General features: G+C 45.1%; 1 protein-coding gene across 1 annotated transcript in view; it reads left to right on the top strand.

Moving 5' to 3' along the window:
• Nucleotides 1-13,626, top strand: part of PFKL (phosphofructokinase, liver type) — a 293,377-nt gene that overhangs the window by 137,248 nt on the left and 142,503 nt on the right. The window contains exons 9-10 of the mRNA XM_086955453.1: nt 3,465-3,557; nt 11,396-11,521. Of these exons, the coding sequence (XP_086811579.1) occupies nt 3,465-3,557; nt 11,396-11,521 (219 nt within the window). The remainder of the gene's footprint in view (nt 1-3,464; nt 3,558-11,395; nt 11,522-13,626) is intronic.

Genomic DNA, 13,626 nt, shown 5'->3' on the forward strand with positions numbered 1-13,626 from the left:
TTTAGGACCAAGAATGACTTGGTTCGGTAAGTGGAATTGTACTTGTCTAGACAGATTGATCAACAAGGAAGCTGGATGAATAATTACTTTTATTACAGGTTTGTAAAATATTCAAATGAGGTTGGAATTACTTTTGGATTACTTTTAATTATTTTTTTACGATACTTTTTGGATTATTTTTTCTACTCAGTGGGATATTCCTAGATAAAAGGTAGGTAAAACAGTTTTAATCAAAACACAGTTTCCTATGTTTCCATACAAACACACTGGCATAAATTCTTGCTTGAGTGTGTACAATACATTCTTAAGACTACCCTCTGATAAAGCCTTACTGCTCGCCGAAACTACCACAAATAGAGAGTAAGGGATTATCCATTTTTTACCTCTGTAAGCCTTTGGGGATCCACTGGACTCAGTGCACACTATACCTTACTTTGGTATAGTATATACAGAGCCAGTTTACTACAGACGTTCTTCAGAGAAAAACAGTCAATGCAATCCTATGGGTAAAAATGGGGTTATCGGTTTGCAGGTAAGTAAACAGTCTTGAGGGTTAAGTTTCTGGGGTTAGAACAAGAGTTCCCTAAGGGTCCAGGTTGCACTCAAAAAGCACCTTCAGTGGCACTAGGGCTTCTGGATGCAGAGTGCTGAAGCCCATTGTTAGCCTATGGGGCTAGCGGGCCGTTGGTTGGTGGCTGCTCTCGGGCAAGCACAAGGTTGAGAAAGCAAAACTCCTAGGGTTAGGCTCAGGGCAAAGTGGATCCGAGTTAGAACACAAGGTGCACACACAGCGGCACAGGGGCGGCGGTAGCAGAGTGCTGATTTACTGTCTAGTTACCTGTTGCTTGCATAGGGAGTTGACGGTTTTGGATTTTGGTTGCATGCTTGGTCCAAGAAGTCTTCCGGGAGGAACAAACAGCTGTGCAGGTAAGTTGGAGGGCTCAGAGACATAGGTGCACCTCATACTCTCTTCTCCAGGATGCAGGGCGGCTGGATGCAGCGGTGCCTTTTGAGGTCAGATTTCACCTTAACTGGCCACCCGCGGATGGGGGGTGGTCTCTGTGCAAAGAGGCTGCAGGCAATGTTGGGGAGTCCTGGAGGGGTCAACCCAAGGTGGACTCGGACTCTGGAGCGTTGGGGGACCTCGCTGAGACTGGTGGGCCACGGAGACTCAACTGTAGGAAACGGTTGCAGTGGTGGTTCCAGGCCTCTGGTTTCATTGTCTTCAGCAGGCTTGCAGTCTTTCTTTGGAGATTTTTTTTTATAGAGCTGCTGTTCACAGGAGATTCCGTCTTTGTTGAAGGCAATTAGTGCTTCCAGGGGTTCTGGAGGTTGCTGGCTGCAGGACAAGGTGAATGTGGCGCAGGATCTCTGGAAACTGCTGACGGACCGAAAGTGCTGGGGCCAAGTCAGTTCTTCGTGCAGTCTCTTCTGCTGTGCGTCTCCTTTAGTCTTTCTCCCCTGCTACAGATAGCTGTTCCTGACCTTAGGCAGGGGGTTGCAGGCATAGCACACAGGTGTGTGTACTAACATAAGCGTTTTCTTCAATCGATAAAAGGCGACACAGATGTGTGTGCCATGTTGACTCTTCACTTTACTGTGCACCAAACCACACAGCCTGCAATGGCAGTATGTGTGTTAAGGTACCGGACCTCGAAGTGTGGCACAATATGTATGGCATCCCTTAGATGCCTTCTCTGGTCACAGTGCCCTTGGTATCCCTGGTACATTTACAGTAGACTTACATGTGGCCAGAGAGGTGCCAAATGGGGGTACAAAGGTACAGTTTTGGGAAAGAACACAGGCCCTGGGAACCTGATTGGCAGGGACCCATGCCACATCAAGTCAAAGTGCACCAGAAGTCTGGCAAAAAGTGGGGTTGTCACTGCAACAGAATCCCACTTTCCAACAATCAGCCAAAGCCTGCAAGCTAGTTGTTAAGGCTTTAGATATGTTCTGGGAAGGCAATTGGATGAGGACTTCTTAGATCTGTTTTGGAGTTAGCTGTACCATTGACAGATTGAGTGGGGAAGTGAGGTAAGGCATTATGCTGATATTTCAAGCTGATGAAAAACGATGGATTTAGGCCCAGATCCTTGTACTGGGGTAAATGTATGACATTGTTCTACATTCTGTCCATCAACTGTGTTTTTTGCAATTTTCACCCCGAGTGTGCTAGGTATACTCAGACGCTTGATTCCGGTCTGGGAAAGACATGGCTTGGTAGTTCGGACTGGACTGTTCCCATGAGGCACAGGGTCAGAGCTGATTTGCATATAGCCAGTGTCTGACCCACGGTGGTGTGGAGTGCAAAATAAACTATGGATTTAGGCCCAGATCCTTGTACTGGGGTGAATGTATGACATTGTTCTACATTCTGTCCATCAACTGTGTTTTTTGATATTTCAAGCTGGGGCACATGTGAGGATCGGTGCTGTGAAAAAAACGGTCTTATGGTGTAAACATATAGTGGTGGAGATATAGGGCCTCATTATGATGGAGGATTTTCCGCCTCCTCCGGGCCGGGGGAAGCCACCTCGGGCCCGGAGGAGGCGGAAAATCCTCTGCGGACTCACCAAAGACCCACCGCCGCATTACGATGGCTGGTGGGTCTTGGTTTCTGTCCGCTGCTTTTCCGCCACGGTCGGATTACAACCGCGGCGGAAAAGCTCTCATTTGGCTGGCAGTGTCTATCAGACACCGCCAGCCAAATTAGGAAGCATTTGTAAACCTGCTTTTCCGCGGTGGTTTTTCCGCCGTGGAAAAGCATGTGTACTTTTGATTTTGGGGGCCCGTTGTGGGCCCCCAGGTTGTTGGCGGGTGGGGGGTACACATGGGGGGTACCTATGGTACCCCCAGCATTTACTTGCACAAAGCGGCAGGAACCGCGTGGTGCCTGCCGCTTTGTGCATGTAAATGTTAAACATGCACTTTTAACATTGCGGCGGGTGCTGCACCCGCCGCAATGTTAAATATCCAGGATGTGACCGCCAGGGTGGCGGTCACATCCTAATCGCACATGAGGGAACGCCGCAGTCCATGCGGACGTTCCCTCATCCTCTGGGGCCGCGGACGGATGCAAGTCCGTCCGCGATCCTAATGAGGCCCATAGTGTGTATTTATTAGGTAGAGCAGCACAACAAGTAGAATAGTGGGCTGGGGAGTGTGGTCTGTGTAGGGCTTTGAATATTGCTGCTGTGCGCATAGGCTGAGAGACTGTTTTTGATTGTCAGAAAAAAAGCCAGTTATATTATGAACTTGTTAATAGTTTACATACATAATTGGACACTAAATAGATTCTGAAATGTTCATGGTAACAAACGTTTCTATTCTTTGAGCTACCAAGTTTTGGATGCCTAGGAACAGATATGGGAAATCACACAAATTTGATTTTGTATTTGCATACCTGATACTTTAAAGTAAATACTCCTTAACACACCAACCTATTTTTGTTTCATGAATAGCTGGTGGTCCGACGACTGGGAGTTGACACAAGAGTTACTGTCCTTGGCCATGTCCAGAGAGGAGGAACTCCTTCAGCCTTTGATCGTGTTCTGGTACGTAGCATTTTTGTTGTTTTTAAACAGTACTCTCTTTCACTTTAAGCTACCAATGAGGAAACATTGAAGAGGATGTTTGAAGTAAGACCATTGAAAAGCTTGTGAATGGAAATGATTTCTTCAAATGCTCAGCTTTCTGCTTTAAGCTTAACTCATCGCACTCATTTCCCAGGATGCAAAAATATAATAGAAATATATGTTTGAGGCATGTTTGGCTGTAGATATAATTGCTTTGCATACTTACACCGTCTAGTGTTGGGTCCCAATGTGCACAAGTAGTTTTTCTTCGAAGAAGTCCTTTGAGTCACGAGACAAGTGACTCCTCCTGTTAGTGATAATGCTGCTGGCACCGACTCCATTGTTAGATTGTTTTCATTCCACTGTCTTTTTCGGACGTCTTCTGTGGTGCTCTGATTCGAATCTGTCACAGGCTCACTTCAGTTCGCTATTCAAATCCACCTTCATCTGTATTGTTTTCAGTCGTGTTTTCCATACTCGCATACTGAAAAAACAGAAAACATTTGCTCGTCGATTTGACATGCTTCACTTGCAGCCTTCAGGCCTGATCTCTTATCTGACTTCCACATAGAATGTGCTGCTAATGGAATTCACTCCATTTCACTTCTGTCACAGGTGCCACGCAAGGTACCCGAGAACCAGACTGTGAAGCTTGTTGATCCGTCTGATCAAAAACGACTTTGAGGGACTGTCTGGTGTGGCGTCGAGAAATGGAGCACAGAGAGTTAGAAGAAACCTCGGACATTTTAGGACAACAAGATGTCAAACTAGAACAGGAAGAGCTTCCGGAGGCTTGGTAGAAGAGGAATAAGCCTTCTCCATTCATGACTCTGGATCCGGTTCTGGGTCTGGTTCTGGCTCTGACTCTGACCTTGAAGCCAAACTACAAATCCAAGATTTTCCTTCTCGACAACGTACAGTGAGTGCACATGCTCCTGTTCCATCAACCAAAAAACAATCTGTCTCTACCGGCCATATGGCTTCTGGGCTCCCACTTCAGTCGGTCCATATTAGGCACCAACCGTCTGCTTCGGATGCCCAACCTTCTGGTTCGGAACTGAAATCTAATCCAAAACCACTCCAATCAGCACACAGCTGACAAGACTCGCCACAGAGCCAATCATTTGCCTCTTTTGTTTTGAGCATTCCACGTGCCGCTGCATCAGCTCCGACCGTTTTGGTTTCCAAAAAGAAATCTGTTTCAGCATCAAAGTTACCACGTGAACCAGTGCTTCAACTAATGCAGGAACGACTCGATCCGAGATAGAAACAACTGCATATACAGCCTCAAACTGGCCATATTTTAGCTTAATCTGTTCACAAACCATATAAATGCCAAATTTCTTTTGAAGAGACCATAGATGTCCCAGTGCCAATTAAAAAGAAGAAACAGGACATTGCAATCAGTCCTCTGCATCCTCCTCTTCCTTTTTCTCCACCACCTCAATCACCTTCACCTCCTCATTCTGTTGGGGAACTAGCGGACATTATACCACAAGGGTCTTCCACTGAGGTTTACCGGGGAGGAGTTTACTCTCATCCAAAGACAACAGATCCCAGGGATATTTGTGACATTGATCCCCCAGGTGACCCAGATCTCTACCAAGCCAAACCTTCACCCCTGATGATGCTTCCTCATATCGGGACTTAATTGCTAGAGCAGCAACCTGCCACCAGGTTCCATTACACAAAGACCTTGTAGAGGATGATTTCCTTTTGAGATTTTGGCTAGTACACATAGATCATGCCAATATCTACCTATGTTTAAAGGCATGTTGCATCACTCTGATGATATCTTCAAAGACACAGTAAGAGCATGTATCATAGCACACAGGGTGTAAAAACGTGTAAACCAGCAACATCAGACCTTATTTACATTTAGAGGTCAGCTTCACTAGACTCCCTATTGGTTTCTAATGCACGTAAAAGGGCTAATTCACAAACCTCAGCAGATGCCCCTCCCCTGACAGAGTCTAAACTCATTGACACTTCAGGTAGCAGCACAGTCCTCCAATCACTGGCAGATTGCCAACACACAAGCTTTGTTGGTGCGATACGATGGGGCACTTTGGGATGAGAGGGAGGAACTCCTCTAACATTTCCCTGAGGAACATTAAGAAAAGGTGACATGAAATTGTGAATGAGGGCAAGTTAATTTCTAACAACTCTATCCGGTGTACTCTGGATTCAGCAGACACGGCAGCCAGGGCCAACAATACCAGTGTACCGTTGTGTAGACATGCTTGGCAAATGTATATCTGGTTTTAAGACGGCGGTGCAACGAACAATACCCAATGCACCTTTTGATAAGGAGCATCTCTTTGGTCCCCAAGTGGACCAAGCATTAAAGAAGATGAAACAGTACACTGAAGTAGCTAAATCTATGGGGCGCTTCAAACTCCTGCTTCATTTGATTCCTATCGCTGTTTCTTCTTCAAATTCTGTTCAAAAACTTCACCATCTGATGCTTACACCTCCTCATACAGGCAGCAATATCCATCAAACCTCCCTCTCACGAGGATACTAAAGAGGCAACAATTCCAAAGGTTGGGGTTGAGGTGCCTCGACATGATCTGCACCCTCCCCCTCAAAACTGTGACTCACTTCAAATTCCTCCAGACCATTTAACACCTCTTGGGTGCAGATTACAATATTTTTCCCTCACTTGGCAAAATTGAACATCAGATCATTGGGTGTTGGACATTAATCAACATGGTTATTGTCTGGAATTAATAAACACACCTCCAAACAGTGCACCTTAGACACAATCTCTCCATAGAGCATCAGAATCTGCTCAAACAGGAAGTGCAGGCTCTATTACTAAAAGGAGCCATAGAGCCTGCCCCGCTTCAAGAGAAAGGATTAGGAGTGTACTCCCTATACTTTCTAATCCACAAAAAAGAGAAATCACTAAGACCTGTCTTAGATCTCAGGCCATTAAAATCATTGCATTCCCTTGTATCACTTTCATAAGGACATTCTTCAGGACATGACCCCACTGCTTCAACATGGCGGTTTTATCAGCACTAGACTTAGAGGATGCCTACTCCCACATTCCAATACAGCTAGCTAATGGCAAATACCTCAGACTTGTTCTTACTGGAAAGCATTACTAATTCAAAGTACTTCCTTTCGGAGTCACTGCAGCACCAGGGGTGTTTTACCACGTGTCTTGCAGTAGTAGCAGCACATCTACACAGACAAAACATTCAGGTCTTTCCATATCTGGACAAGTGGCTTATCAGAGCCAGTACACTGCCCATGTGTCAACAACACACTGATTACTCTCCATCGGCTGGGATTTACCATCAACATACAAAAATCGCACCTTCAACCATTACAAATTCAACTGTATTTGGGAGCCATACTCCACACACGCTTGGATTTAGCATACCCAAATCCAACCAGGATTCAAAATACTAGCATACTGTCACAACAGTTTCAACCCAATCAACACATAACAGTCGAAACAGTCTTATGGATGCCAAACACCAGAGTCTCTGCATCAACTACCTTGAGCTTCCAGCTGTTCACTTAGCATTGAAAGTGTTTCTAACTCACCTGGTAGGCAAAGTTTTCTTGATCCGGATGGACAACATGATACCTATATACTATTTACAAAAACAGGAGGGGCACTTTACAGTTATCACCTTATCTCAGACGATTTGGCATTGGTCAATATATCCCACCATCGATCTGCTAGTCAAACACATCCCAGGGATGGGCAACCAGTTTGCCGACCTCCTCAGCAGAATGCGGCAACAAGTCCATGAGTAGGAACTTCACCCCAACGTCCTCCTCCTTTACTTCCACAAGTAGGGGTTTCCACAAATAGAGCTTTTTGCTATCGTAAACAACACAAAATGCCCCAAATTCACCTCCACGTTCCCACACCCACTATCCAAGGGCAAGCCTTCCCCTATAATTTTCATTTCTACTAGTCATTCAGGACTTAACAAGTGTCCAGTGTTTCTGATGGTAGCAATACATAAGCGAAGTAGAGGACTATTTTTCCGAAAAATGTTTTACATACACACTGTTGCAGTCAGGAAAATAGTAGATAGAGACCAGCTATCCAGATAGAATTCTGAAGTACCTGTATTTTTCATGTGCTACACATATGATGGGGGCAACACTGGTCAAGTCTTTCTAGCACTTTACTCCATACCAGTTTACTTTATGCCAATCCACTCTATGCCACTCTAATCTACTCTGCACTCTACGTCACTGTACTCTACTGCGTACCCCTCCACTCTAATGTGAAAAAATCTACGCAACTGCTCTCTGCGCTACTCTACTCTGCTCCACTGCACTCTGCTCCACTGCACTCTTTGCCACTATACTCCACTATGCAATACTATACACCACTTCACTATACACCAATGCACTATATGCTGCTGCATTGTTCGCTATTGTACTCTGTCGCTGCACTCTACACTGCTCTATTCTACCCTGCACCACTGTACTCTATGCCACTCTCCTCTGGAAAACTCTATGCCAATGCACTCCACTTCCGTGTACTCTACTATACACCACTGCACTCTACGACAGTCTACTGTGTGACACTGCCCTTTCTGCCTCTGTACTCTATGCCACTGCACTCTACTCTACACCACTCTACGCTAATGGGTGCTGTGTCATTACACTGTAAGCCACTGCATCACATCACTGCAATCTACCCTGAACCACTCTACTCTGCACCACTGCGCTCTATGCCACTACACTCTACTCTGCACCACTCTACTCTATGCCTCTATGCTGAACTCTCTGCCAATCTACTATACGCCACTACACTCTACGCCACTCTACTCAGCAACGCTTTGCTCTACGCCACTGCATCCCACTCCAATTCAATCTAATCTACTCTGCACCACTGCACTAAATGCCACTGTGCTCTATGCCACTCTACGCCACTGCAATATACCCTGTGCCACCCCACGACCCACTAGTTTACCCCGCTGCACTCCACATGTGGCTCAGTACTGGTAGTTTGTTGCTATGCCGGAGACCCGGGAGACTCAGAAGTCTCTGGCATGTAACCAGTAATTTCAGATTGACTGACCTGTTTTCTGGATAATTCCAGAATAGGGAGAGGTCATCTTAGTTTAATCTGGAGGCACTTTGGCTTCGCTGGAGGACCCCGGAGCATAATCAATCACACATAAACTTTTTATGTGATTGATCATGCTAAGTGCGTGAACTATTTTTTTGTTTTTATGACATTTATTTTGCAATAAAAACACAATAGATGCAAATTGTTTGGGCGGTAAGAGACCAGTTACGGAGGATCAGACAATGAAGAAAAAAAGGCAAAAGACCGGGCAGACGACTTCCAGTCATTCATATTTTCAAAAATCAAATGTGGTCTGGGGGAGGGTTCATCAGGGGAGCCCTGCGACCCCTGTTCCGACGCAGAGTCGTTCCGCTGGCCCCCAGTCCTAACGAGTGCCAGGAGGTCCCTACAGAGCGCTCTCCAAGTCCTGAGATCCCTAGCCAGCTTCTCATCCCTCCTGCTAACCTTCATGTGTACTTCTTCAGCAATCGACCATTCACCACCAATCAATCAACAAGGGAGAATGCCTACCCATCCACACAATGGCAATCCTACGCCTCGCTAGTTCTACTAGCAATTGCAGCAATCTGTGGGTTTTAGGTCTTGGAACCTGCCCAAGCTGGCAATGGAGTTGGGTGGCTTCGATCCGTCAGCCTGTACCTACCCTCACCTGCTCCGCCTCCAGCTCCCAGAATCTTTGTACCTCGGGGCACCACCAGGCTAGATGTATAAAGTCCGCCCCCTCATCCCCACACCTAGGGCAGGTGCCATCCCGTCCCGGATCTATCAATCAATCAATCAATCAGAGACATTTATAGAGCGCACTACTTACTCGAACAGCCAGGTCTTGAGCTTCTTCCTGAAGCGCAGTTTCACCGTAGTCATGTAGACTCGGTGTAGATAATTAAAAAAGTGTGTGAGAACATTTAGCATGAGCAGCAGTGCACTGCTTGGGCCAGAGAACTGCAGCAAGGCAAAAATACGGTGTTTGAGGATGGCCCTCAAAGAAAGCAAAGTAAAAAGTAAAAAATATGGGATTTTTCTTCCTTGGGGTGGCTGAGACAGGTAAGAAAGGAAATTAAGTACCTTTGACTTTGGCTGTCTTAAAACATTTGACAAAATACTACTATGAGTGTTTGGAAAAAGTCCCTTGTATTGATGTAGACATAGTGTCCATACAAAAGTACTGTCCCAAAACAGAAGGGCTACAGGGAATGAATAGGAAGGTTTCTTTCCTGGAGTATTAGTGATTTATTTGCAGTCATATGGAAAGTTGAACAACTAGTTTCGGAACTGTGTGGTCTTCTTGTTGATGTACTCGTCCCTTAACAATTAGGGGCTGATTCTGATGCGGATTGGAAATGCTTCCCGACCGAATCGGGTTGGAAATGGTTTCCGACCCACTTGGATCGGGAGAGTCCGACCTCCAAGTACGATGCATCTGGATGCTTCCAGATGCGATTTGGTTGGACTCCCATTGACTTCAATGGGAGCACATGTTCCTAATCGCATCATAATTGGGCACTGGGTCGCTCCCGATCCTATTTGGAAGGAGCAAATGCCATTAGGAGGCCTTCCTAACCGAATCAGAATCAGGCCCTGGGTGGGAATGCTTTCCAACCCTCATTAGAATCGGGCCCTTAGTGTCATCTTATTTGATGGGCAATAGAGATCTTTATGGTGAGCAGACGACAGCAACTGCAGCAAGTGAAAATGTATTGTTCTCTGTGTAGTGTGAGACTTTTATGACATCCAGTGAACCTCTGGGTAGTATACTAGGGCAGACTGTGTTTTCACAGGCTTAGGCAGTGGAAGCTTTTCTGTCAAAGGAGAAGGGGAAACACTGAACTTGACAAGGTATACTACACTCTTCCTTGGGTAGGGACGAATTTTGATGCTCTTTAGTAGATCTGGTGGGTACAAGAGAATTAGTTCTGGGTGCTAGGTCACTGGCAATGGCCCCCAAGGGAAGTTGTATGTTATGCATAGGCATGTATGTCCTTCCCTTTTCCTACACCTCCTTCCTTCCTGTATTCTGAACTTAGGGAGACATTTTCTTTGTTCACAGTGAATCTCTCAAGGTGGCTAATATTTCAATTGAATGTGGGGGTGATATCCTGAATTATATATGCATGAGGCATTGTTTAAAAAACCACTCTTTAATACAATTAGTGAAACTTAAAGACCTCCGCTTTGGACTGCAGAAGAAAAGCGTGCGCCACTAAAATACGTTGTAAAGATGGCACCCATTCTACATTTTGTTTGAAAAATCACTTATGAACTTTTCAGACCCAACAATAAATGGCCGGAGTACAAGTGGCTGCAAAACTATTGTTCCAGATAAGTAACTCCTCCGGTATATATTATTTGTGCATTGCTGCACTTAATTTGTTTGTGTCAAACTAATGCACTATTGATGAACTGTTAGGTTTGCATAATTTTTTTTTTTATAGCAAATTGGAAAGTCCATGAAACAATAGAAAAAGACACAAAGTTCCTCAATGCCCAATTGGTAACCCCCGAACAGCTCCCCCTTTACACACCCAGCTGTTTTATACCCTCCACCTATCCCCATCCCCCTCCATCAAAAGACAGCAGAGTTTTTATGGCACTTGGTCCTTGTCAGGCTCAAATTTCAGGTACAGCGTTGTTGGAGACCTATTTATGAACTGTTAACAAAATGAAGTCTGGATTTTGACAGGTGCATTTCAATAATGCTTTTTAATGTCATTCTCTCACATACCTTTTTCTTTCCGTTTTACAGAGCAGTAAAATGGGGATGGAAGCAGTGATGGCATTGTTGGAAGCAACCCCTAACACACCTGCATGTGTTGTGAGTCTCTCTGGGAACCAGTCTGTTAGACTGCCTCTAATGGAGTGTGTTCAGGTGGTAAGTATGTTGAAAGATAGGACTCACTTTGCAATCCATGTGTATCCCAGTGGTGGACATATTACAAATAAATTTAAAGAATAAATATTCCCAAAAATCTTGATGCTGAGAATTGATAACTGTGACCTAAAGTTTTGGGAGGGAAGATGTTCCGAAATTTGAAGGACCTTAGTAAATCAACGTACAAACACGCATCTGATGATTCAATATCCACCGACGTCCTAAAAATATTGTACCAGGAAGATGTATGAACACGCTGAACAATTATAATGAGAGTTGGCCTGGTTTGCCTTTCTTTTCAAGTTGGTACTTGAAGAGCGAAATCATTCTTTTTTCTGTCACTTAAAAGCTTTGGTGTTACATTTTGAGAAGCGTTAACAGAAATACTCAAGTACTTTTCAATACAAAACCAAACAGACTCGACAATGCAACAGAGCTCTTAAATCATATGTTAGACTAATCCTATCTGGTGGAGCAGGAAGCACATCATACACATTGAACGGAATCATTTAGCTCCTGAATTGTATTGTAGACAAAAATACAGAAATGTCTGCTCAGATATTTTTAGGACCAGCCACCTGCAGAATCAACATACAGTAGGTGTCTTCCATTTAGTTCTGACTGAGTCTATGCACATGGAGAATAACAACCTGACGCCATCCCAAACCAATCCGTCCTTGAGCAATATTTGTCGCGTAGTACAGGAACAAACTTTTGATGGAGAGTTGCACTTCAAGGACCCCACAAACCAGCCCTTTTCCATATCTCGTCAGCATTAAGTTATTGAAGCCATGCCAAGTGTAAACCCTGCCCTATTCACCTAGGAAATGCACCAGGAATTGTAGAATCCATCCAGTGAATGCTAACTAGAGTCCCATACACCTGGTGCAAAAAAACCCGCAAATGTAGCAACTTCTGCTTATAATTTAAAGATGACTTCTTAGTGTGCAAGCAAGCCTTGGTCCACTGCTGGTCTAATAACACACAAAACCAAGTTCCACATTCGAGAAACCACAAACTTACTGTCGCCCACATCCCATCATGACTACATACATATTGAACACCATGAGTTTGGGTTGGTCCAAGGACAGAATGCGGTACACCAACTTGGGTTCTTCAGGAAACTTTGGGAAATTATGTATTTCCTCTTTAAACAAATTATACCACTGAAAATATTAATAAGAGGTAGTTACTGTGATGCTGTGACTCTGAGTTTTAGCTGATTTGAAATGAGAAAATCTGCATTGTTGTTTAGATCATCAAGGTGCTTGATTCAAACTTCCTCGAATTCTCAAAATTTACTTTCCATAGTCCCTGAATTCTTAAGAGTGGAAAAATAAAGAGCAAAGGGTCTCCATGTGGATTCTTTCAGCCTGCATCATGCAGTAATATTGTGTGGATAGGCTGAATCTCATTGAATGGAGCTCGAACGACACTGATCGATAGTAAATGTTTAGCAATACCCTTCTCACTACTAACATGTTGAAGGTCATGACATGTAATAAGCATTTTAAGTCTGTACACTGAGGTAATTTCCCTCTAGGTGAAGCACTACCAGTGGCCCTGTGGGCTGGAATTGCGTCCTGTCCTCTGACAAAGCCGAGCCCCATCACAGAAGAAGGGAACAAAAGTTCCCATCAATCAAACAATCAATCATGGCATTTGTAAATGCCATGATTGTCTCAAGGTGCTGGGGGGTTAGGGGGAAGCTGCTACTGTTCGAAGAGCCAGGTCTTGAGAAGTCTTCTGAAGGTCAAGAGTTCTTCGGTCTGCCGCAAGCGGATGGAGAGGGTGTTCCATGTCTTGGCGGCGAGGTGGGAGAATGATCTGCCGCTCTGGGTCACTCTTCGCATGCGGGGGACGGTGGCGAGGGCGCGGTCTGCGGAGTGGAGCTGGCAGGTGGGATGTAGAGGCTGAGACGGCTGTTGAGGTATGTTGGTCCGGTGTTGTGGAGTGCCTTGTGTGCGTGGATGAGGAGTTTGAAGGTTATCCTCTTGTTGATAGGGAGCCAGTGTAGGTCTCTCAGGTGGGGTGTGATGTGTCTGCGGCGAGGGATGTTGAGGATCAGGCGTGCGGAGGCGTTCTGGATGCGTCAAAGCTGTTTC

This window comes from Lissotriton vulgaris, chromosome 2_1, assembly GCF_964263255.1.
Source record: "Lissotriton vulgaris chromosome 2_1, aLisVul1.2, whole genome shotgun sequence".
In the NCBI taxonomy this organism is placed as follows: domain Eukaryota; kingdom Metazoa; phylum Chordata; class Amphibia; order Caudata; family Salamandridae; genus Lissotriton; species Lissotriton vulgaris.